This window comes from Micromys minutus, assembly GCF_963924665.1.
Source record: "Micromys minutus genome assembly, chromosome: 22".
Lineage (NCBI taxonomy): Eukaryota > Metazoa > Chordata > Mammalia > Rodentia > Muridae > Micromys > Micromys minutus.
Genome location: NC_137957.1, coordinates 7,074,288 through 7,101,429, shown reverse-complemented (window position 1 = coordinate 7,101,429; position 27,142 = coordinate 7,074,288). Strand labels below are relative to the sequence as shown.

General features: G+C 43.8%; 1 protein-coding gene and 1 pseudogene across 2 annotated transcripts; one reads left to right on the top strand and one right to left on the bottom strand.

The window, feature by feature from the left end:
* The first annotated feature begins 1,483 nt into the window (after nt 1–1,483).
* Nucleotides 1,484–8,404, top strand: LOC308434616 (retinol dehydrogenase 16-like; annotated as a pseudogene). The gene is made up of 4 exons: nt 1,484–1,796; nt 6,163–6,421; nt 7,569–7,732; nt 8,187–8,404. The product of its transcript is annotated as a retinol dehydrogenase 16-like (transcript).
* A 10,963-nt stretch (nt 8,405–19,367) lies between these two features.
* LOC308435142 (retinol dehydrogenase 16-like) lies at nt 19,368–25,316 on the bottom strand (the record flags this gene model as incomplete). The annotated part of the gene is made up of 4 exons (XM_080935760.1): nt 19,368–19,585; nt 20,048–20,211; nt 21,498–21,756; nt 25,004–25,316. 4 exons carry the CDS (start codon nt 25,314–25,316, stop codon nt 19,368–19,370), a joined length of 954 nt encoding a protein of 317 aa, XP_080791886.1.
* Between the last annotated feature and the right edge of the window lie 1,826 nt (nt 25,317–27,142).

The following is a 27,142-nucleotide window of genomic DNA, read 5'->3' as shown; positions in this document are numbered from 1 at the left end:
CCTCTCTGATTTTATTCAGAAAGTCCAGGGCTGGATCTAGATTCCTCTGTGTTCCAGAAGACCTTGTTCCAACCAGAGTGCCCATTACTGTCAGAGTGGATAATGAAAGGCCTGTAGGAGAGAGGACAGGGAAACGACCACAGAGGGATGAATCTACAGAACTCACGGCTGAAGTGGTACAGGAGTCAAGAGCAGAACTATCTGTACATACTTTTGTCAAAAGCAAAGTACTTAATTTTACAAGATGCTATTCAGAGCTAGGATTCTGAGGCCCTGTTGAGCACTAACAGCCACATGAGGAATGTCCTAGTATCTTCTGGAGCAGCAGGAGGAGGGACAGAAGTGAAGGCAGGAGGACAAGGAATAGCAGCAGTAAGCCATACAGGATTAGGCAAGAAGAGAAGAAAGAACAGAGCAAATGCAGAGCAGACCCAGGGGCAGCTTCCCCTTTGAAGGGAGAGTTACTCAGCTCCATACCCACAGTTCACTCCCCACCGATACCCAAGCCCAGGTCTCCAGGCAGAGCTGTAATCTATCCTGGACACTTGCTGATAGAAACCTGGTTCTTGAGATCACAAGGCCAATGTGATCCTTGCAGGTTGGTACAGAAATAAGTGGAAGTGTTGGTAAGGGAAACACATGACATCATTCCCAAGAAAGGCACCATGTTTATTTTGAGCTGAAATTAGAGAGTTAGTCCCTGGTGCATGGAGCCATGTGCAAAGCTCTACGCACTACTGCAGATGTCCTGAGCAAGACTTCCTGGAAAATAAAGCAAGAAATCTTGGTTCAGGTGAGATGGGGTAGAAATGGAGGTCATAACTCAAGAAATCTATGATCATGTCTGCTTGAATCCAGGCAGCAGAAGGGCTAGTTGGGAGAGGAAATTCATTTTCCTCGTACATCAGTTCAGTGAGTCATGATGTGTCCAGGGTCCCAGTCACATCACATTGTGTCCCTTTGAGGTCAGCCTTCCATGTTTGGGGCTGGTCTTTCTATCTGCTCAGGAGCTGCTGTATTAGGAGGGCACAGGCTGTTCCTGTCCTCTCCTGGAAGTTGTCCTGAGTCCAAGTGCAGGTTACCAATATTTTCTCATTCTGTTCACAACATCCTGGTTTGTGGCTCCAGAGTGCATGATCCAGAGATTCAAGGAGAGCCCAGGATTGGACCATGGTCCTGTGTAATAAAACACACATGTATTTGCACATGTGCCCCAGAAGCAAAAATCATAACAGACTAGTTCTTTGTTATTTAGTAATTTGTGGTGTTTTCTTTGGCAGTGAGATAGGCATACCCAAAAGTCATCATATGTCTGGAATTCAAAAGAGGTCAAAGACCAGAGAAGTAAGGCATTAATATGCAATGCAGAGGATTCCTGCCACAACTCTGGAGATTTTCTTCAATGCCTACACCTTCCTGGGTGAGCAGATGCCAGGCTCATTTAATTCAGAGCATTGAACTCTCTGCTTGTCTTCTCCAAACCATGTGGCTCTACCTGGTGGCACTGGTGGGCCTGTGGACCCTCCTGCGCTGGTTCAGGGAGAGGCAGGTGGTAAGCCATCTCTAAGACAAGTATGTCTTCATCACTGGCTGTGACTCTGGCTTTGGGAACCTGCTGGCCAGACAGCTGGACAGGAGAGGCATGAGGGTGCTGGCTGCATGTCTGACTGAGAAGGGAGCCGAGCAGCTGAGGAGCAAGACATCTGACAGGCTGGAGACAGTGATCCTTGATGTCACCAAGACAGAGAGTATTATGGCAGCCACCCAGTGGGTGAAGGAGCGTGTTGGGAACAAAGGTACCATTGACATTCCTGTCTGTGTTGTTGGTTCTCTCTCTCTCTCTCTCTCTCTCTCTCTCTCTCTCTCTCTCTCTCTCTCTCTCTGTCTCTCTCTCTCTCTCTCTCTGTGTGTGTGTGTGTAAAGTCCTGTGTAGTCCTGTAAATACTCCTGGTGATGATCAGTGTTGAGTTGGAGAAACTGCAGATTCTGCCCCTCTCCAGCACATCAGTCTGTCCTCTTCCCTCTACCCTGAATCCTCCAAGCTCTGTTTTCCAGATCAACTGGTGCCTTGGGAAGATTTCATGTGCAGCACTTTTCTGTCCTCTTTGTCTTTGTATGTATAAAGACTGGATTGTTGGCTGCTGAGTCCTAGAATAGAGACTGTAAGGAGGAAGGAGAGACCTGGGGTGCTGGGTCTTGGTGTCTGTGTGAAGCCCATGTGCATCTGATTTCTCAGTCCTGAAACATGTTGTTATGCACTACATGTGCACCTTCACAGGGAGAGCCAAAGTCATTGCCAGACTTATGTCCAATGTCAAGGAATGCCTTAGGACACTAAGGCCAGGTAGTGATATCTCTCTTTACACACACACACACACACACACACACACACATACACACACACATACACACTACCTATCAATAACCTTTTCCCTGTGTCTCTCTCTTCAGTATTTGTTTTAGTGTTTATTAAAATTAAATTTATATAAAAATAAATGCAAAGCAGTTATTATTCTAAGCTCTAGACATGTCAAACTGCAATTAGCATATGATTTCCTATCCAGTAGATTAAAAACAAGTAATTTTTTGTCAGGTGTTTTTAGTGTATATGCATTCTTTCCCATTCAAAGTGTGAGAAATATTTAACATATTTTATAATAGTATTTTCCAGTGAGTTAAAATTACTTGACTCTGGCCCATGCCCCATTTCTTTTAGCAGGCCTCAGCATTCAGTACTATTTGGTTCCCATGTGTTCTCCTGCCTTGTGTGTTTGAGGTAGTGTCTCGATGTGGAGCTGGTCACCATCTGATGAACCTGTTCCTCAGCTGCTTCCTGTTGGCTTCGCTGGCATGGGCCAGTATTGCTCCCCGTCCTTTTTATATTACTGTCCTAAGAACATCTTATGAAACTTCTCATCAATTCTGAGTCTGCAATCATGTGTGTTTTTGGATTAGAGTATATTAAAATATCTGTTCCACATATTTTTATTAAATTTTTCATGCAAACACTTAGAACATGTTTTCCTTCCCCCAACTCCTCCCAGATCCTCCCCATGTGTCAGTCACTGAAGTACACGTTCTGTTTGTCTGTCTCTCTCTGTCTGTGTGTTAAAAACAAAAATAAAATTTAAAACCCCGAGAAAATGTAACATAAATAAATAAAACACCAATAACATAAGTAAGTAACAACAAACAGTTGTCTGATAATCACATGTGACCTATCTACTCTCAGATTCTGGGCCTCTTTAGTAATATCATTATGGGTTCCATTCCTGACATTAGAACGTAAGTCTAATGAAAAATGTTTAGTTACCCTCATCACGATGGTGTCTTTATTGCCCAATATATAACTTAAGGGCAGGTCACTGTTGTAGATCATATGGTGTGTGACTGGGTAACAGTAATGACTGCCTTTCTCCTCTAGGAGTGTTCAGAATATCTTCTGCCACCTTGAATGCTCATCCACAGCAGTGAAACTTTATTTGAACATCAGCTTTCTTTCCTCAGTTTGATTACATCAGACAGTATGGTCTTCAGCTCTTGACTTAGTTATGGTTTTACAGCTATATACAAACACCATGAACAAGGCAATTGTTAGAAGGACAACATTTAATTATGGTCAGCTTACAGGTCCAAACATTCGGTCCATTATCAAGGTGGGAGCATGGCAGTGTCCAGGTAGGCATGTTGTAGGAGAAGCTCTGAGTTCTTCATCTTGTTCCAAAGGAAACAGGAGAAGACTGGCTTCCATGAGAGTCTTAAAACTTATGCCCACTTATCCTAGCTACCTGGAAGCCAGTCTCCTCCTGCATGCCTTTCAAATGAGAGGTGGGACTCTCAGCTCCTCCAGCCCTATGCCTGCCTGGAGGCTGCCATGCTCCCACCTTGATGATAATGGACTGAACCTCTGACCCTGTAGCCAGCCCCAGTTAAATGTTGTCTAAGTGTTGTCTTGGTCATGGTGTCTGCTCACAGCACTAAAACCCTTACTAAGACAGAGGTAATGTACCATGGGTCCCTTTCAGGGACCAAATGTGACCTATTCCTGGTACTGAAGGTTTTACTTGGTGGATTAAGATGTTTATTTTCGGTGGTATCATCTTTACCATCAAATGGTGACACCCCTGAAATTCTTTTCATATATGTAGTTTAGGAAGCTTCTTCAGAAGTAGGTTTCTTAAAACAAACAAACAAACAAAAAATCCAAAAAAAAAAAAAAACCCAACAAAAACAAAGTAGGTTTCCATATAATGTTTCAAAAGAGAAAAATAAAACAATCTCAATTAAATATTATACCTATGTAGAAACACAAGACATGCTTTTGAGCCAAAACAAGCAGATGCCTTATTTAGCCAACATTTTAAAATCAACAAATGTTGATCTTAATCCCAATTAACCAGTCTCCCATTCCCTCTCCACAGAAATTGACAATGGAGATATGGTGTTTTATGTAGGCCTTCTGAGTGGTTACTTGACAATCCATGACTGAAAGGCCGAAGGGATGAGTGAGGGCCATCTGCGGGTGATTGGCAAAAAGAAGCCAGTGTGTTCAGGTTGACAGTGGAAAAATCTGTCCTGTTGGTTATCAGCAAGGATTGTCATCGTATCCTGTTTCTGAGTGTCTTAGTCGGGGTTTTTAGTGTTGCAAGAAAACACCATTATCCAAATCAAGTTGTTCGAGGAAAGGGTTTATTTAGATTAAACTTCTGTGTCACTGTTCATCACCAAAAGAAGTCAGAGCAGGAACTCAAATTGGGAAGGAACCTGCTGTCAGGAGCTGATGCAGAGGCCATAGATGGGTGCTACTTATTGGCTTGTTCTCCATTGCTTTCTCAGCTTGCTTCCTAACATAACCCTGGACCAGCAGCCCAGGGATGATATCCACAATGGAATGTGACCTCCTGAGTTGACCACTAATCGATCAAAAGTCTTACATGTGGATCTTTCCTCAACTAAGGAACCTTACTCTCTGATGACTCCATCTTGTGTCAAGTTGTCACAGAACCAGCCAATATATTGGGTTTTGTAAGTATCTGAGGAGAGTTGATCCGTATTGGTTTTCATCCATATGGATGTTGATCAATATTGAGAGTTGATCAATATTGATTTTAGTATAGATGTTGATCAATAATGAGAGTTGATCATTATTAATTTCAAAGCTGGCTTTATTATAGCAACATTCTGTTTTCCAGATCTCCCACAATGAAGTGTTGTTTCCCAACCAAATTTTCTCCACAGATTAATTTGTTTTTTTATTCTTTTCTCCTTGTTTTCTTTTGTTCCTTCTCTTCTCTCTCTTGTGACTATCCTTACTTATCAATACATAATGAATGATAATGAAAGTAATTCTTTCATATTATTACTCTTCTTGGCCATTTGAAAGACACAGGTAACTGTGTGTAAAGTGCTCAGAGGAATGTGAAAATACATCTGTCTTCTTCAGAATTCTATCTTTATGAAGCAAGACTGTGACCATGGTAACTCCTATAGATGAAACATTTAATTTGAGCTTGCATACATTTCAACTTTAGGCCATGATCATCATGACAGGAAGTGGTGTGGGTTGTAGGTAGTCATGGTGTTAGAGAAGGAGCTGAGAGTTCTACATATATATCCACAGGTAGCAAGAACAGCAAGAGTCTGAGATAGCCCATTTCCAGTGAATCACATAATTCAACAAGAACATACCCACTCCAAAAAGGCCACAGCTTCTACTTCTTCTCAAGCATTGCTCCTCTCAGGAAAAAGCATCCAAATATATGTGCCTATGGTTTCCATTTGATTCAAACCATCACAAAAAGTAAAAGATTAAAATCTCTTCAAGGATAGCATAAACATGTAAAACACAAACATACCTTCATGGTTTCCAGAGTAACGAATGTGCACCATGTTCCCACCATCTGTTCATAAACTGAGCAAGGAAGAGGGGTCTGCTGGCCAATCCCCAGGCAGGAGCTGGGTCACAAAGACATAAAGAATGGAGGTATCCATGCTGTGACCCTGCAGTCTCTGGCATGAGTTCCCAGCCCTGGTGACACCATGCTCTTATTCACTGCATCCTATTCTCCAGTACATGTGTCATGGTGGTCTTACCTTGGTGAATGTGCATTTCATAAACAATTAAACCTGTGATGTGTGACTCCCTCTTCCCATTGTCCTCAGGACTCTGGGGCCTGGTCAACAATGCTGGTATCTTCATCCCCTCAGGTCCCAATCAGTGGATGAACAAACAGGACTTTGCCAGTGTGCTGGATGTGAACCTGTTGGGCATGATTGAGGTGACACTGAGCCTGCTGCCCTTAGTGAGGAAGGTGAGGGGCCGTGTGGTCAACGTTTCCAGCATCTTGGGCTGATTTTATATTACTGGTGGTGGTTACTGCATCTCCAAGTATGGGGTAGAGGTCCTCTCAGACTCCCTCAGGTACTGGAAGGGAAGGGGTCTCAGAGAAGAGCTTTGGGAGGGCTTTTATTTAATTATGTTCTTAAGTGACTCTGGTATTTGGTCTCTTTCACCTTCCCCTCAGTGAATCATTCACTGGGCAGCACATTTCCATGTCTGTAGAAGAGGTCATGACTGACACATGAGTTGAGTTCATTTTGTCTTTTTGTTGAGGAGAAAGAGCATTGAGGGACATTGTTGGAATAGGATTGACACTGTGCATTTATGGGTCATGAATTCTGACCCCTGACCTCAATATGCTGAGCATGTTTTTGAATTGGGGTGAATATCTTTTTCAGTTCCACAGGTATATATCAGGGTCCACAATAAATACAATTTAGCATAACATACGTGCTTCAATTATGGCCTAAAGACTATGGCAACCAAGAGAGTGAGAGGGGACAACTGTGACCTCCCTGTGGGGGTTGCTGTGGCCAGTCAGTTACCCTGATAACACTCAGGATTTGATTTCTGGAGGGTCCTGTAGCAGGGCTGCATCAAACTGAAAGTGAGATCCTGGAACCTGGAGTGTATATGTGAAGATTTATTCTCCTTAGAGAATGAAAAGACAAGATGTGGAAGGAGGGTGGTCACCATGGAAGAGGCAAATGATGGAGAACTTGGTGCAGAAGGCTATGTATTTCGTGCTGTTGGCAATGCAACCCTTCCAAGTGATAGAACCAGGGGAGGCATTTGGGGCAGGGAACAGGGAGACTGTCACTGTGAGGGAGTTAGATGCAGGAAGTTGCTCTCTGAAGACACTTGCAGGTAGAAAATGGGGTTGCCCCAAGAGCTTTCTGGACAGATGCGTAGATGGAGACTTCCTGGTGAGGTGGAGGCGACTTGGTTAGAGAAGAGGATTGTTTGCCTCTGCATTAGAAGGAAACAGGTCTCATGTGACCAGAATGTTCAATTTAAGGCCAGTGAAACGCACACACCAAACAGTGTGACATCCAACAGCACAGAGGCGATGCCCTTATCACAAGATCCTTTCCATTTCCTGCACATCCTAGACCCAATGGCTGTGATCTTTCTTCACTACAGGCTCCTGTTGGCATGCTACTGTACTCTGATTAACGTGTTCTCAGAGAAAGTCCTGGGAAGTCCTTGACATTTGTCTGTCTTGCAGGAGGGAGCTCTTCTACTTTGGTGTGAAGGAGGCGATCTTAGAGCCTGGCTTCTTCCTGACTGGTCTGACCAATAGTGCCAGAATATTATCAAATTTCTAGATGCTGTGGGACCAGACCAGCTCAGAGATCAGGGAGATCTATGGTGAAAAATTTCTGGAATCCTGTAAGTGAGCTGAGAACCAAAGCAAAGTTCAGTCATCGACCCTTAACCCCTGCTCATTTATCAGTTCCAATGTCATGATTCTTAGCCTCAGAGAACACACATTTAGACCCATTTCCTGGAGGTGGTAGGCAGTTTGTGTATGGGGTCTGAAAAGGAGTTCTTGGCTTTCAGAAGATGCTGCCCTATTCATTTTGATCCTCTCATGGCCATGGGTCTGTAAATGAAGTCAGAGAAGGGATGGGGTATAGGACCAGCACTTAAATGAGCTGAGATACAGGAGACTGAGTGCACAATTCTTCCTTGAAGATTGCAGTCCTTCTGAGGAACTGGAACAGGCTAGGCTTGGGTTTTGTAAAATGGATTGTCCCACGTAGAGAATAGAAGATTCTATGCTGGTGACAGACAAGAGTGGTGGGATCTGAATGTCACCTGGATCAATCTTCATTCTGCACAGATCTGACAAGGCTAAACAGAGTGGCCCAGAGGTGTAACAAGGACCTGTCTTTGGTGACCGACTGCATGGAGCACGCCCTGACTTCCTGTCACCCTCGCAGCCGGTACTCAGCTGGTTGGGATGCCAAGCTCTTCTACATCCCCATGAGCTACCTGCCCACCTTTCTTGTGGATGCTATTCTCTACTGGACTTCTCCAAAGCCTGAGGGAGCTCTGTGAAGGCGAGATCCATTTGTGTAGTTGGGTCAATAGGAGTACAGTGTGAGAGAATAGTCTCAGGAGGATGAACATTTCTGGGCTCAGCACACATGTGCTGTGCACACGTGCCTGGCTTTTCTTTCCTCAGCATAAACATGGGGAACATGGGACCACAGGAAACTGCTCTGATTGTTACCACTGCTGGTGAAATAGTAAATGATCTTTCCTGCCTTGGGTTTATCTATTTCACTCATTTTTGTTTTACTCACCGTGTACACGTGTGTCTGTATTGCATGTGTGTAGAGCACGCATAGAGGCCAGATAATTTTGTCCCCTGGAATTGAGTTAAAGGTGGCTGTGAGCTACCTAACCTTGGAGTTGGCAACAAAATAGGTCATCTGGTAGACAAGCCAGTCCTGCCGCAGGCTGTTTATGACCTAACCTCTTTATTATGATTTAACTTAAGCAACAAGTTCATTTGAGACAGGATCTCACTTGTCACACAGGTCCTTCATGATCTTCTGAATCTCTGACCTTGTTACAATTCATCTGGCTGAGGTCTGAAACCCTGACTAGTTGAGGTGAGGGAATGGAGAAAGGACAGACACAGACTCTGCCTCCAGGGTCTTGTATGAGCACTGGGGGTCAGCTCTCTCCCCTGGACATAAAGGAGGAGGGGCCTGCTAGTCATGTCTGTAGGCAGCTGTCTCAGGCTGGAATCCTCCAGAAGGAGGAAGCTGCAGGTGCCAGTATTTATTTACATAGGGGTCAATCATCCCCAAACACCTGCTCCGGGGCTAGAGGAAGAAGGTTTTGCCAATTCTGAGTCTGACCCACATAGAGAAAGGCTTTGCCAGTTCCCATGGGTCTGAGGCCTCTACCCTTCTCATGGTGGAGCCTGGTCAACAGTTCACACTCATCAAGACTGTGCTCATGGAGGGCTTCCGATTCCTCTTCAGTCCTGTTTCAGAGGTGTGTTTGACTCTTTGATACCAGTTTAATGTAAACAAGGTAACTTCCTGCTACAAGAAGGTCACTCTTTCCCTTCATTTTAAATTTATTTTTCTACAATTTCATACATAGATATATGTACACATACATATTGCACATGTATGCAAGTGCGCACACACACATACACACAAACATCCGCCTGCACTTCTATTACATGTGTACAGGCACATGTCTCCACCAAACCTCTTGTCTTCTGACCGTGTCCGTGGCCTGTTTCCGGTCCTGTATGTCCCTCTCTCCCACTGCATTACTTAAAGCTGCCTGTACCAGGGTGGGTGGGGAGTTATTTCATTGAGCAAGGACAGCTTACCAGTAAGTACTCTGGAGGAATTTGTCTCCCCCTCCTCCAGCAATCATGACTGTCTATAGCTCCTCAGGGAGGGTGTGGCCTTATGAGTCAACACGCTTACCCCCTCACACCAATGCTGGGACCAGCTGATGACATCACGTCTGCACACAACCGTCTTCCTCATCTGATCTCAGGAATCCAGCTCCCTCGATTGCTACCTGAGATTACACGTCCCTCAGTAAATTCTCATCAGTGCATTGCACGCTGTGCCCCGCCACCCCCTGATCTACCTGACCGTCCTCTTAGAACTCAGTGCACCAAGGCTTGGCCCATCTGCCACCTGGACCAGTGGAAATCCAGAGACACAGACCAGATACAAGGGAAAGGCAAGAACATATCACTGACAACAAGATGGCAAGAGGAAAGCGAAAGAGCATATCCCAAGGAAACCAAGACAACCTGGCAACACCAGAACCCAGCTCTCCCATCACAGCAAACATTGGAATGCCAAACACTACAGAAAAAGAAGATGCAGACCTAAAATCATACCTCAAGACGCTGATAGAGATCCTTAAACAAGAACAGGAGGAAAAGCAAAAAGAATCAGAAGCTTTTAAAGAGGAAACAAGAAAAACACTCAAAGAACTCAAAGAACTAGAGGAAACAAAACCAAAGAGATGAAGGAATGGAAGAAGGAATTTAAAACGGAAATTGACACAATAAAGAAAACACTAAAAGAGATAACCCTAGAGGTAGAACACCTAAAAAAGAAATAAGGAGTCACAGAAGCAAGCATTTCTAATAGACTACAAGAGATGGAAGAGAGAATCTCGGGAGCAGAAGACAACATTGTAAACATAGACAAAACAGCCAGAGAAGAAGCAAAAAACAAAAACCTCCTAACCCAAAATGTGCAGGAGATCCAGGACACAATGAGAAAACCAAACCTAAAAATAATAGGAATAGAAGAGAAAGAAGACTATCAACTAAGAGGCACAGTAAATATCTCCAAGAAGATCGTAGAAGAAAACTTCCCTACCCTTAAGAATGAGATGACCATGAGCATAAAAGAAGCCTTCAGAACTCCAAATAGGTTGGACCAGAAAAGAAATTCCTCCCGACACATAATAGTCAAAACACCAAGTGCCCAAAGCAAAGAAAGAATACTAAAAGCAGTAGGGGAAAAAGGTCAGGTAACATATAAAGGCAGACCAATCAGAATCACACCCGATTTCTCAACATAGACTATGAAAGCTAGAGGAGCCTGGACAGACAACATGTACACCCTAAGAGAGCACAAGTGCCAGCCCAAGCTGCTATACCCAGCAAAACTATCAATCACCATAGATGGAGAGATGAAGATATTTCAAGGCAAATCTAAATTTACACAACATCTGACCACAAACCCAGCACTACAACAAATTATAGGTGGAAAACCCAGTACAATGAGGGGAACTACATCCTAGTAAAAACAAGAAAACTCCTAAGCAAGAAAACCAAAAGAAGAAAAAGACACAGATACAACTCAACCTACAAAAGCAATAATAGCAGGAAACAGAAACCACTATTCCTTGATATCTATTAACACAAATGGACTCAACTCACCAATAAAGAGACATAGGCTATCAGACTGGATACATAAACAAAATCCAGCATTTTTCTGCATACAGGAAACTCATCTCAGAGACAAAGACAGACACTATCTCAGAGTAAAAGGGTGGGAAAAAAACTTCCAAGCAAACAGCACCAAGAAGCAAGCTGGAGTGGCTATTCTAATATCAAATAAAGGAAATTTCCAACCAAAAGTTATCAAAAAATATAAGGAAGGACACTTTTTACTTATTACCGAGGAAATCTGTCAGGAAGAACTCTCAATCCTTAACATATATGCTCCAAATACAAAAGCACCCACATTCATAAAAGAAACCCTACTAAGTTCAAAAAATACATTTCACCCCACACAATAATAGTGGGAGACTTTAATACCCCACACTCTCCAATGGACAGATCATGGAAACAGAAACTGAAGAAGGACACTGTAAAACTAGCAGAGACTATGAACCAACTGGAATTAATAGATATCTACAGAACATATTAAACTAAAGTAAAAGAGTACACCTTCTTCTCAGCACCCCATGGCACCTTCTCGAAAATTGACCACATAATTGGACACAGAACAAGCCTCAATTGATATAAGAAGATTGAAATACTCCCATGCATCCTCTCAGATTACCATGGTCTAAGGCTGGTCTTTAACAACAACAAAGACAACAAAAAGCCCACATACACATGGAAAATAAACAATGCTCTGTTAAACTATAGCAGGGTCAAAGAAGAAATAAAGAAAGAAATTAAGGATTTTCTAGAATTCAATGAAAACGAAAACACAACATACCCAAACCTATGGGATGCAATGAAAGCACTACTGAGGGGAAAACTCATAGCCCTAAGCACTTCCAAAAAGAAACTGGAGAGAGCATACATCAGCAACTTGACAGCACAGCTAAAAGCCCTAGAACAAAAGGAAGCAGATACACCCAAGAAGAGTAGACGGCAAGAAATAATCAAAATTAGGGCAGAAATAGACCAAATAGAAACAAAAAGAACCATTGAAAGAATCAACAAAACCAAGAGCTGGTTCTTTGAGAAAATCAACAAGATTGATAAACCGCTAGCCAGACTAACTAGAGGGCAAAGAGAGAGTATACAAATTAACAAAATCAGAAAGGAAAGTGGAGACATAACAACTGAAACTGAGGAAATTCAAGAAATCATCAGATCCTACTACAAAAGTCTATACTCCACAAAGTTGGAAAATCTGGAGGAAATGGATGAATTCCTAGACAGATACAAGATCCTAAAGTTAAACCAGGACCAAGTAAACCATCTAAATAATCCCATAACACCTAAAGAAATAGAAGAACTCATCAAAAGCCTCCCTACCAAAAAAAGCCCAGGTCCAGATGGGTTCAGTGCAGAATTTTATCAGACTTTTTGCGGACATAACACCAATACTCTCCAAACTATTCCACAAGATAGAATCAGATGGAATACTACCTAACTCATTTTTTGAGACTACAATAATTCTCGTTCCTAAACCACACAAAGACCCTACAAGGAAAGAGAACTTCAGACCAATCTCACTTATGAATATCGATGCAAAAATACTCAACAAAATCCTTGCAAACCGTATCCAGGAACACATCAAAACAATCATTCACCATGACCAAGTAGGCTTCATCACTGGGATGCAGGGATGGTTTAATATAAGAAAATCCATCAATGTAATCCACCATATAAACAAACTCAAAGAACAAAATCACATGGTCATCTCACTAGATGCTGAGAAAGCATTTGACAAAATTCAACACCCCTTCATGTTAAAAGTCCTGGAAAGAACAGGAATCCAAGGTCCATACCTAAACATAATAAAAGCAATATACAGCAAACCAACAGCCAACATCAAACTTAACGGTGGGAAACTTGAAGCAATCTCACTAAAATCAGGGACTGGACAAGGCTGCCCACTCTCCCCCTACCTATTCAACATAGTACTGGAAGTCCTGGCTGGAGCAATTAGACAGCAAAAGGAGATCAAGGGGATACAAATCGGAAAGAAAGAGGTAAAAACATCACTATTTGCAGATGACATGATAGTGTACTTAAGCGACCCCACAAATTCCACCAGAGAACTCCTACAGCTGATAAACAAGTTCAGCAAAGTGGCTGGATACAAAATTAACTCAAACAAATCAGTAGCCTTCCTATACTCAAAGGACAAACATGTGGAGAAAGAAATTAGGGAAAAGATACCCTTCACAATAGTCACAAAAACTATGAAATACCTTGGTGTGACTCTAACTAAGCAAGTGAAGGACCTATATGACAAGAACTTCAAACCTCTAAAGAAGGAAATCGAGGAAGATCTCAGAAAATGGAAAGATCTCCCATGCTCATGGATTGGAAGGATCAACATTTTAAAAATGGTCATCCTACAAAAGCAATCTACGGATTCAATGCAATCCCCATCAAAATTCCAACCCAGTTCTTCATTGAGTTCGAAAGATCAATGTGCAATTTCATATGGGATAACAAAAGACCTAGAATACCGAAATCCATCCTCAACAACAAGAAAACATCTGTGGGAATCACTATCCCTGACCTCAACCTATATTACAAGGCAATTGTGCTGAAAACTGCATGGTACTGGTACAGAAATAGGCACGTGGATCAATGGAACAGAATAGAAGATCCAGAAATGAGCCCTCACGAATATGGTCACCTGATTTTTGACAAAGGAGCTGTACACATTCAATGGAAAAAGGACAGCCTATTTAACAAATGGTGTTGGTCCAACTGGCACTCAGCATGCAAAAGAATGAAAATAGACCCTTTCTTATCTCCTTGTACAAAGCTCAAGTGTAAGTGGATCAAAGATCTCCACATTAAACCAGATACATTGACACTATTAGATGAAAAAGTAGGGAAAACCTTAGAACACATAGGCACAGGAGAAAATTTACTGAGCAAAACACCAATGGCTCAAGCTCTAAGGTCAAAGATTAACAAATGGGACTTAATGATATTGCAAAGTTTCTGTAAGGCTAAGGACATTGTCAAGAAAACAAAACAGCAGCCAACAGAATGGGAAAAGATCTTTACCAACTCCACATCAGATAGAGGCCTAATATCCAAGGTATACAAAGAACTCAAAAAGCTAGACACCAGAGAATCAAACATCCCTATTAAAAAATGGGGTACAGAGCTAAACAAAACGTTCTCAATTGAGGAATATGGAATGGCTGAGAAACATCTAAGGAAGTGCTCGACATCCTTAGCCATCAGGGAAATGCAAATCAAAACAACCCTGAGATTCAACCTCACACCAGTTAGATTGGCCAAGATCCAAAACTCATATGACAGCAGATGCTGGCGAGGTTGCGGAGAAAGAGGAACACTTCTCCACTGTTGGTGGGGTTGTAAACTGATACAACTGCTCTGGAAATCAGTCTGGCGATACCTCAGAAAATTGGACATAATACTACCTGAAGACCCAGCTATTCCACTTCTGGGCATATACCCCAGAGACACTCCAATATACAACAAAGATACATGCACCACAATGTTCATAGAAGCTCTATTTATAATAGCCAGAAGCTGGAAAGAACCCAGATGTCCTTCAGTAGATGAATGGATACAAAAATTGTGGTACATTTACACAATGGAATACTACTCAGCCATCAGAAACAATGACTTAACCAAATTCTTAAGAAAATGGCTGCATCTAGAGAATATCATCCTGAGTGAGATAACCCAGTCACAAAAGAACAGACATAATATGCAGTCACTGATAGTGGGATGCTAACCCCAGAGGCTCGGACTGCCCCAGAAACAATTCACAGACTGTGTGAAGTTCAAGAAAAAAGGAAAAGAAAACAAAACAAAACAACAACAACAACAAAAAAACTGAACCTCAGAACCATTAAGCCAGCCAGTTAAATTTTGTTCTTAATAAAAAAAAAAAAAAAGAAAAGAAGTGAAATACTAAAAACTTTATATAGAAGTAATTGATCAAATGCATAGTGTAGTCTTGAATCCTTTATATGTACATTTGAGGCTGACGCAAGATACAAAACAAACTGTCTTAAGTTACAACCTGTTTTTACATGTACCCTATGCCCATTGTAACTGGTAAGATCTTAATGCACACTATCAAACATTTAAAAAAAAGAACACACAAGCACTGACAAAAATGTATTTATATACTTTTATGCAAAAATGCTTAAAATTTGTACATTTATCTTTGTTTTTTAAAATAAAGTTGTTAAAAAAAAAGAACTCAATGCACCTTGGGTTTTTCATTCTCCTATATCTAGGCCAAGTTGCTGGAAAGCACCTTAATGGGAGGAGCCTGCTTCTCTCCCCGCACTCGGAGACCCTAGACCCTCAGACACTGAGCATCTGAATGTAGCAGACTCCATTGCATTAGGACTGTAAAGACAGAAAGGTGTAAAGACTGCAACTGAGTCTGACCCCAGGGGCCCTTAGCCCTACCCGCTACAGAGCTGTTAGTTTGGGGTACATTCTGGACTGACATTTATCCTACAGGACATCTAAAGGAGAGCCAGAGTGTCTGTCTATCGAGGGCTCCAGGGTGAATAATTCTGGTCCATCTTCTACTGTTCCTCTTACTCATGCTCCTCCTCTTCCTGCTGCTGCTTTTTCTCCTCCCTTTCCTCCTCCTCCTCTACTTCCTCTTGTTTCTCCTCCTTCTATTCCTCTCTCAGTTCCACTTTCTCCTGCTGCTCCTGCTCTTCAGCATCTCTCTGCACCTCTCTACCTCTTGCTCCTGCTCTTGCCTCTTTCTCTGGCCTTGTTCCTTTTCTGAGGCTGCTTTTGCTCCACACTGTGCTCTAGCACATCACCAGCCTCCTGCTGCTCTTTTTCCTCTGGCTCCTATTCTGGCTCCAGCTTCTGCAGTAGTTGCCTGGATTCCCTTTCATTGTCTTATTTCAGTGATGGAGAACAGGGAAGAAAATTGTCCACAGCCAACAGGACCTAAAAATTCTCATCCTTGCCCACATCTAGCTAAAAGAAGACCCATAGGCTTGTGGGCTGGACCAATGGCAGATTTCATTTCCCTAGTGACTCCTTGTTGCTTCACCCATGAATCTCTAGGACCCCTCCGTTCACTATAACTTCTTGCTTCTCATACCTAATGTTTTTTCCTTACTAATCCTCGCAGCAATGGGCACTTCTGTTGGTGTCAAGGTCTTCTAGAACACAGCAGGATCTTGTTCCAACCCTGGACTTTCTGGATAAAGTCAGAGAGAATAGAAAGTGGATGTGACTCTGTTGCAGGAGCCACAGGGGCAAAGAGAAAGTCTCAGAGATACCTCCCAAAATTGTTGAGGTTCCCTCATTCCATCCATCCATCCTTCCCTCCTGAGATTTATGCATAAGCCAACTGACAGTGCTCAGCCCCTCCTCTTCCCTGTCCTGGGAGAAGTGAGCTGGTCCCATTCTAGGCCTTTGAGTGTCCACCAGTGTAGCTCTTCAGATCTCTGGGCTGCTCTGATCCCTGAGGTAGATGTAAATTGAGCATCTACTGGGATCAGGAGTCAAGTTCAGCCCGAGGGGAAACCCTTTTGTCTAAAACATTGTACCCCATTCAACCCACCTTTTCTTCTTCATTTAAAATAGGAGAGGTGGAACCTAGAGTCAGTGATGCAAATGTTGGAGACAGGTCTATGTCAAGCCTGTTTCTAGACTTGATCACATGCAGCCCCTACTCAATCATAACTGGGAACCAGAAATGAAGGACTCTTGTGTTCTAATGACTGAAGATGTAGGTTGGAGGCCTGGGATTGGGGTGTGTACAGTGCAGCCCTCGTGCTTGGATGAGTGAGACAGCCTCTTGTGGCAGCCATTGTCCCTGTGTCTCTCTGAGTACACACTGGCTTCTCCCAGTGAAGAAACCTCGGTGAGGAGGAAAGGAGTCTCCTCCAGAGATCTGGCATTCAGCCTTGGATCTCTTTACAATGCACTTCCTGCTGCCTACGTGTTGTTCAGTCTCATCCAGATGCTCTTGAGGCTCAGCCCATGCTTAGGGCAGTAGATCTGGCCTTGGTGCTGTGCCTTCCACATTGGAGCCGGTGTGATCCTCCAAAGCGGACTGAGATTGGTCCAACCTCCTGACCAGCTTCCTCACAGGTTGAAATGCTGTTGGGTTATCACAGTGTGATTTGTGTAATGATGAAGTTAGTAGTTCTAGAGATGATGAGGTCATGGTAAACCTGTTATGTAGTGAGACATCTCAAAAACAAATAGAAACTAAAATATAAAAACAGGTTATAGAGGAATTTCTATTTTCATTGAAACGGGAATTACTGTTTATTTATGAGTGTCCTCTGTGCTTCCTCAGCCTCCATATTCCTACTCTGAGAAGAGGAGCCAGGCAGCCGTGGGAACCCTCCCCAGGGCAAGTCTGCACTGAGCCCAGGATTCTCTGTCTCTTCCACACACACTTCTCTGCTCAGCCTACTCTTGAGATTCACCAACCTAGCAGCAGGCAGAGCCATCTGTCAGAGGCCACAGCAAGTTCCAGACCCTTGTTGCTCTTTTGCAAAAATGCTGTCCATAAAATGAAAGACCAGTGTTGAGGAAGACATTCTCTACACTCTGCTGGAGATGATGGCATTGGGACAGAGGGAGGGGACATGAGAAGTGGCATGTGACAAGAACAGTTGGAAAATAAGAAGGGCTTGGTTGGGGTGGTCAGGTTTTGGGTCTTAAATGAAAGAATGTTCACTTAGTGGTTCTGTAGGTACAGGATGGTCCCTTAGTGAGTCTGCAGGAAAGGAGTAGTCGCTTAATGAGTCTACAGGGAAATGATGATCATGTAGTGGTTCTATAAGAAAGAGGTGGTTACTTACTTATTCTGAAGGAAAGGGGTGGTCATTTAGCCTGTAGAAAATTGATGATCACTTAGTGGGTCTGTTTGAAGATATGATTAATTGTGGACTGTGCTAGGAAAATATTGTCACCTAGTGTGTCTAAAGGGAATTATGTTCACTTAATGGGTCTGCAGGAAGAGATAGTTACTTAGTGAGTCTTTAGAAATGCATGATCACCTAGTGGGTCTGCAGGAAGGAATGATCACTTAGTGAGTCTTTAGAAATACATGGTTACTTAGTGATCACTTAGTCAAACTTTAGAAATTCATGGTCACCTAGTGGGTCTGCAGGAAGGGATGGTTACTTAGTGTATCACAGGAAGAGATGACCAATTTATGAGTCTCAATGGAAGGTTGGGACCTACAGGTAAATTCTGTTCATGAACTTTCATGCACAGGCTTCTGCCTTATTTGTTGTTTTTAGGGTTTGAATGGAGAGCACTTGATCCCATGTCAGTGGATGGAAGAGCTGCGACAATCAGAGATAATCCTGCTGGCCTGTGCCAAAGATTCTCAGGACATCCCACCTACCTCTGAGATCCAAACCTCACAAACCAGCAAAGTCACAAAACAAATGGCAGAGCAGGAAAATCACCTCATACTTTGTTCTAAAAAGAAACAGAGTTCAAAAATACCATGATTTCAAAATTAAAAAAAAAAAAATTCTCCATTCACTTCCAGATTCTACCTAACAGGGACAGAAGCTCACACGTGGGGCATGCCGACCTGACCCTGGGACAGGGACAGAAGCTCACAGCGGGGGCATGCTGACCTGATCCTGGGACATGAATGCTACCTTTATTAGCACTCCTCACAAATACCAGGCCATGATCATTGCTGACCTCACAGCAGAGACACTTCCATGCTGCACAGCAGTGTAAACTAGCCAGGGCAAGTTCATTTCCTGCACAGGAGGAAAAGGGCAGTCAGTGATTGGCACAAGCTGTTCTCAACCTCTTCATTTGTGTGGATCCTTATGGTTTGCTAAGATCCTCAGAGCATGCGCAACAGACAGTAGGTTTGTATTGAACACCATGGCAGAAGTCTTAGGCTGTTTATTTGGTCATCATCTGTCTTGATTAGTATCATAAAACATTAGTAGAAAAAAGAGTGTAAACAATGAAGCCCAGAGGAATGACCTCTCTCCTTCCAACCTCCTAATTTCTCCTGAGGATCCCCTTTCTAACACTGTACCTACATTTCCCCAAGAATGCACATAGGTAAAGAATTCAGAGAGCTTCCTCAGGCTTTGGAGAAGTCCAGTAGAGAATAGCATCCACAAGAAAGGTGGGCAGGTAGCTCATGGGGATGTAGAAGAGCTTGGCACCCCAACCAGCTGAGTACCGGCTGCGAGGGTGACAGGAAGTCAGGGCGTGCTCCATGCAGTCGGTCACCAAAGACAGGTTCTTGTTACACCTCTGGTCCACTTCATTTAGCCTTGTCAGATCTGTGCAGAATGAAGATTGATCCAGGTGACATTCAGATCCCACCACTCTTGTCTGTCACCAGCATAGAGGAGAACTTCTACTCTCTACGTGGGACAATCCATTTTACGAAACCCAAGCCTAGCCTGTTCCAGTTCCTCAGAAGGACTGCAAACAATCTTCAAGGAAGAATTGTGCACTCAGTCTCCTGTATCTCAGCTCATTTAAGTGCTGGTCCTATACCCCATCCCTTCTCTGACTTCATTTACAGACCCATGGCCATGAGAGGATCAAAATGAATAGGGCAGCATCTTCTGAAAGCCAAGAACTCCTTTTCAGACCCCATACACAAACTGCCTACCACCTCCAGGAAATGGGTCTAAATGTGTGTTCTCTGAGGCTAAGGATCATGACATTGGAACTGATAAATGAGCAGGGGTTAAGGGTCGATGACTGGACTTTGCTTTGGTTCTCAGCTCACTTACAGGATTCCAGAAATTTCTCGCCATAGATCTCCCTGATTTCTGAGCTGGTCTGGTCCCACAGCATTTGAGCATTTGATGATAATCTGGCACCTTTGATCATACCAGTATAAAAGAGGCCCGGTTCTACAATAGCCACCTTCACACCAAAGTAGGAGAGCTCCCTCCTGCAAGACAGACAGATGTCAAGGACTTCTGAGGTCATTCTCATGTTAATCAGAGGACAGTAGAGTGCCAACAGGAGCCTGTGGTGAGGAATGGTCACATTCTTTGAGTCTGGGATGCCTACCTGCTTTTGAATGTCACACTAAGTGTTTGGTGTGTGTGTGGCTCACTGGCCTCAAGCTGAACATTCTTGTGTATGGCACCATGTAAGAAGTTTCTTTATGTAGTGTGGATACAAAGTATCCTTGTCCTTGTCCAACTCACCCCCACCCCACCAGTAAAGTCTCCCATCTACCCCAGATCTGCTCTCAGGACACTGCCCACCTTCCACCTGCAGGTGTCTCCAGAGAGCAACCTCCTTCATCCACTCCCTGAAATTGTCATCCTTCCCTTTCCCTGCCCCCAAACTCCACAGGTTCAATCCTTTTGAAATTCTGATGGTGTGTATATTCTGGACCAAAAAGTGGCAGTATTGGAAGGTGTGGTCCTGTTGGAGTAGCTGTGTCACTGTAGGTATGGACTGTAAGACCCTCATCCTAGCTGACTGGAAACCAATATTCTGCTAGCACCCTTCAGGGGTATATGCAGAAACATCAGCTCCTCCTCTACCATGCATGTCTGGAGGCTGTAATTCTACCACATTGAAGATAAGGGACTGAACCTCTGAACAGGTAAGACAGCCCCATTTAAATGCTGCCCTTATTTCCTTAGTCAATATGTCTGTTCACAGCAGTGAACCGCTAATGAAGTCAGAACTATTGGGTTGCCAACATCACGTAATAAATAGCATTCAGATCACTCTAATTTCCACAGGTCTCCCTCTGCCCACCTGGTGACACCCTCCTTCATTCCTGGCCTGTCCATTCTCCATAAAGAATCAACCTACACATCCAGGTTCCACGTTTTAGGTTCCCATGTTTTCTCTAATGCAGTCTAATCCTGCTACAGGACTCTCCCCAAATCCTGAGGGCTATCATGGTCAACACGGCTGACTGGCCATTTCAAAACATGCTTAGCATATAGAGCTAATGGGAATGGGTTCTTGACCGAAAGAACTCACAGGTCCAATTCTCTGCCAGCAATTTCCCCAATACCTTTCCTCCTCTGTAACAGGAAAAAAAGAACTTACCTCATGTCTCAGTCATTATGCGCACAGCCTCTTCTAGAGACTTGGAAAAGTGCTGCCCGGTGAATGAACCAGTGAGGGGAAGGTGAGAGACTGAAAGGCAATGTGAATAAATGAAAACCCTCCCAAAGCACCCCTCAAGGTCTCATTCACTTCCAGTACCTGAGGGAGTCTGAGAAGGCCTCTACCCCATACTTGGAGATGCAGTAACCACCACCAAAGAGAGACACTCGGCCCATGACGCTGGAGACATTGACCACACGGCCCCTCGCCTTCCTCACTAAGGGCAGCAGGCTCAGAGTCACCTCGATCATGCCCAACAGGTTCACATCCAGCACACTGGCAAAGTCCTGTTTATTCATCCACTGATTGGGACCAGAGGGGATGGAGATGCCAGCGTTGTTGACCAGGCCCCAGAGTCCTGGGGACAGTGGAAAGAGAGAGTCACACATCACAGGTTTAGTTATGGATGAAATGTACATTCACCAAGGTAAGACCACCATGACACATGTACTGGAGAATAGGATGCAGGGAATAAGAGCATGGTGTCACCAGGGCTGGGAACTCATGCCAGAGACTGCAGGCTCATGGCATGGATACCTCCATTCTTTAAGACTTTGTGGCCCAGCTCCTGCCTGGGGATCAGCCAGAGGTCCCCTTTTACTTGCTAAGTTTAAGAACAGAGTTTAGAGACATGGTCACCTCTGCTCATATGGAGACCATCAAACTATACTTATGATTTCCAAGTTGATGCCATCCTGGCAATGATTTTATTCTCTATTTGTTGAAGTGGTTTAGAAGGAAATGGCAGAAATTGCTCAAAGTCATGAGGCCTGGTTAGAATGGGTGTGGTCCCCTTGGATTATGTGATTCACTGGGAGTGGGCTATCCTAGGCTCTTCCTGTTCCTTTGGAACTGTGTGTAGAGCTCTCAGATGCTTCCTTACACCATGCCTTCCTTACACCCACCACACTTGCTGATGTGATGATAATGGACTAAACCTCTAGATGTAAGCCAGCCTTAATGAAATGCTTTCCTCTATAGGAGTGACAGTGGTCAAGGCAAGTCTTCACAGAGATAGAATTCTAAAGAGGACTCCTGTATCTTCAGTGTAGTGTGAGCAGTTTACATGCAGCTGCCTATTGCTTTCAAATGGTCACAAAATAAAGTGATAAGGAAGGATCGTTACTCATCATTTTCTAATAAGGAAAGAGAAAGAGCCAACAGAAAAAAATACAAAGGTAAAAAGAAAGAAAATGCAAAATCAATCTCTGGGTGAAATTTTTGTTGAGAAGCCAAATATTGAAAACTGATGGGGGAGATTTTTCAAAAACAGTGCTGTGTTTTTGCCTCCAATGAAACTGGACTTGAGATTAATATTGATCAATTCTCAATATTGATCAACATCGATTTTGATGAAAATCAATGTTGATCAACTCTCCTCAGACACTAAGAAAACACTCTGTAATGCCTAGTTTGTGGCAACTCTGAACAAGCTACAGTCATCAGACAGGATGGAGCCTCAGTTAAGGAAATGACTCCAGCAGAAAAAGCTGTAAGGAATTTTTCAGTCACTGATCAGTGGGGAAAGACCTAGCCTACTGAATGTGCAGCCATCACTGGACTGATTGACTAAAGGTTCTATAAACAACAGGGTGAGCAAGTCATGGAAAGCAAGCCAGTAAGCAGCCCCACTCATGGCCTCTTATTCAGCTCTTGCCTCCAAGTTCTGCCCTGTTTGAGACTCTGTCCTGATTTCCTTTGGTGGTCAAAAGCAATGTGGAATTAAAAACTGAGCAACCCCTTTCCTCACTAGGTTGTTTTTGGTCACAGGGATTTATTGCAGTAAAATTAACCACAACTAAGACAAGTTGGTAATGGTACCGAGGGGTCCTGTGGTGACAGATATAACCACAGTTTTGTGAGTAATGTAGAAGGCTTTGGAACATTGGGCTACAAAGCCACTGATTTATGTGACCTGAGTGGGATGGTCTTCAGGAGCTTGGAATGTATGAATGTTGAGTGTCATACTGAAGATAAAGGCCTCGCTTGTGAAATTTCACAGGGAAATTAAGGACTCTCCCACTAATATTAGCCATTTTGAGTCAAGCTTCTGCCATTCTGGTTTCCTGGGGTTGAAGAGTCAGCCATGATTCACAAGAGACCAGCAACATTGAAGTAAGACCTTTGAGTTAATGGGACAATTGGTGCTGGTCAGATGGAGCTAAGAAATTAACAGTGATTCTAAGAGTCCAGCATCACTGAGGTAGAAAATCTGAGAAGTGTTTCCTGAGAACACAGAGAAGCTGACTTTCAGAAGTGGAGAAAGTTGTAACTCATGTTGACAGTCACCTTTGGTAATGTGTAAGAGTCAACCAGGTGGGAATGGCTGTAAAGGGGTTATGGAGCAGCTGATGCTTGGCCCTGTGGGAGGCCCAGAGTGGTCATTGTTGGAGCTGCACCCTCAGTGGCAGGACTGAAGGAGTCACACAAAGAAGTTGAGACATGAGCCCAGGAAGATACCCTATGACAGGCTATTGTGAAAGTGCAGCCCAGTTGCAGCAAAGTTCCCAGCAGTTTTGGAGATGCCAGTAACCTGGGAAGACTACCAAGATCAGCAGCAGCACTGGAGTGGAGCTAACTGGAGCCTAGAAGACAAGCTGTGTGCCTCAGAGCTGGAGATGTGATCTAAGCCCTTTGTAGGAGTCCAGATCATGAGTGTTGGTATTAGGAACCACTCTCACCCCCAGCAGTGCACTTCCCACAGGTGACAGGGAACCTGACACATACATTGCAATGGAAGAGGCCAAATATTTCTAGTCTGTACTGGTGACAAACTAAAGGTTTCACTGCCATGGATGAACATTCAAGGTGGCAGGAGATACTCTGTAGTCTCCCAAAGGAGAAAGGCAGTCATTACTGTTACCCAGTCACATATCATTTGTTCTACATCAATGACCTATATTGGGCAATAAATACACCACTGTCATGGGGGTCACTAAACACTTTTTATTAGATTTAAGGTCTGCTGTCTGAGAGGGAACCCATAACAACACTACTAGAGTGGAAAAGAACCTAAGACTAGATAGATCACATGTGTTCAGAAAATGGAATGTTGTTATTCTGCTAAGAGAACACACAGTGACAAGACTCTTAATGCATATTATTTATGGTACTCACCCTCAGGTACCTTGATCAGTCTACATCAGGAAAACTGTGTCTGGCCTTACACAAGAACTAACAATGAGACACAAGACTGTAGATGTTGAGGAGATTAAGTGGCTCTGGCAAAAACCTGTGAAGCTGAGAACTCCAAAGAGACTATATTCCAGAGACACAGGACTGCTGCTCCTGTGATATCACAGAGACTGGGGTAGCACATGTAAGACCTGCACAGGCTCAAGGAGACAGGGACCGTGCACAGAGAATGGAAAGTGGACACATGGTGTAACCTCTAGCAAGCAGCTATTTGTAACAATGACACCTGGGTCAGCTTGGAGGATTCAGGGTAGAGGTAAGAGGACAGACTGATGTGCTAGAGAACGGCAGAGGCTGTAGTTACCCCAACTTAACCCTGACACCCACCAGGAATTGTTTTATGACTACACAATATTTCTCTTCACGCAGAGACAGAAAACTAACAACACAAAAAGAACTCTCAATGGTACCTCTGTTCCCAACACGCTCCTTCACCCACTGAGTGGCTGCCACAATACTCTCTGTCTTGGTGACATCAAGGATCACTGTCTCCAGCCTGTCAGATGTCTTGCTCCTCAGCTGCTCAGCTCCCTCTTCCCTCCGACATGCAGCCAGCACCCTCATGCCTCTCCTGTCCAGCTGTCTGGCCAGAAGGTTCCCAAAGCCAGAGCCACAGCCTGTGATGAAGACATACTTGTCTTGGAGACGGCTCACCACCTGCCTCTCCCTGAACCAGCGCAGGAGGTTCCACAGGCCCACCAGTGCCACCAGGTAGAGCCACATGGCTTATAGAAGTCAAGAGAAAGAGACACTGAGTCAAAATGAGCCTGGATCTTTTTACACTGGAAAATGTAAACATCTAAGAATTTGACCTTTAGGCATGCAGTCAACACTGAATTTCCTAACAACCATCAACACTTCACTTCTTGCTATTGGGTCTGCCTTTGGGCTGTAGTCACATGATGACCTTGGGCCACGGAGATTCACCGAACTCTATGAGAGCAGGCTGTGCAGCCAAGGTCGGTCAGAGAGCAGTGGGTGCAAGTTCGGAGAACTTCATGTTTCTCTTGCGCCCTACACCCTTTCATTTTCAGCCCTCCTTTCAGGTGAAACCTGCTGGACCTTAAACCGCTAGATAGTTAGATTTGTTTGTCCCTAACTCACTGCTACAGGAAACACCACTGATTGTTCAATCAGGCAGGTCTTTTCCATTATAATGTTTTCTACCTGAACACATGTAGGAATATGTTTTGCTTTGTTTTTTTACCACACATGCACTATGATCCAATCCAGGCTTATCTTGTGTCTCTGAATTTTCTGGAGCCACACACCAGAAAGTTGTGAACATGGTGAGAAACTATTGCTAACCTGCACTTGGACTCAGGACAACTTCCAGGAGAGGACAGGGACAGCCTGTGCCCTCCTAATACAGCAGCTCCTGGGAAGATAGAAGGGCCAGCCCCAAACATGGAATGCTGCCCTCAGAACACAAGGTGATGGGGGATAGGAACCCAGATACATCATGACTCGCAGAGCTAATGTAGGAAAAAGAAATGAATTTCCTCTCTCAAGTGGCCACTTTCCTGTCTACCTGGATTCAAGCAAACATGAACATAGATTTCTTGAGTTGTGACCTCTATACTGCCCCTGCCTCACCTGAGCCAGGATTTCTTACTTAATTTACCAACAGGTCTTTCTCTGACTCTAGTGTAGAGAAGGAGCTTTGTATCTGAATGCTGGCTCTGGGGAATTTCTGCTCAGAATAAACTTGGTGCCTTCTTTCAGGATTGATGTCACATGTCTCTTACCTGTCACTTCTACCACTTTCTGTCTCAACCTGTAAGGAACCAGACTGTCTTCTGCTCTCAAGAACCATGATTTTATCAGGAAGTACCTCAAAGCTGGATAGATTATAGCTCAGCCTTAAGACCTAAGCCTTGATTATCAATGGGAAATGAACTGTGGATCTGGATTGGGCCACTCTCCTCCAAACAGGTAGCTGCCCTTGGGTCTGCTCTGCATTTGCCCTGCTCTTCCTTCTCCCCTTGCCTGATCCTATATTACTTACTGCTGCTCTTCCCATTTCTCCTGCCTTTACTCCTATGCCTCTTCCTGCTGCTCCAGAAGATACTAGGACATTCTTCATGTGGCTGTAGGCACCCAAAATAGCCTCAAATTCTAGCTCTAAATTGCATCTTGCAAAATGTAGTACTAGACTTCCTTTACCACAGTATGTGCAAATGTTGCTGCTCTTAGGTCTTGTGTCTCATCAATGGAGCGTTCTTTACAGCCATCCCTCTGTGGTCATTTCCCAACTGTCTCTCCTACAGTCCTTTCCATATCAACTCTGAAAGTATTGGGCATTCTTGATGAATCAAGGTATTCTAAACATGGCAGGATCTAGATCTGGCCCTGGAATTTCTGGATAAAGTCAGAGAGAATTGGAAAGTGGATATGACTCTTGCACGAGCCATAGGTGTGACGAGAGAGCCACAGAGACACCTCCCTGATTCGTGAAAGTTCTTCAGTCCATCCATCCTCCTGAGGTTCTTCTGCAAACAAAATGGCAGTGCTCAGAGGCTTTTGTCCTTTTCTGGTGAGGGGTGGGC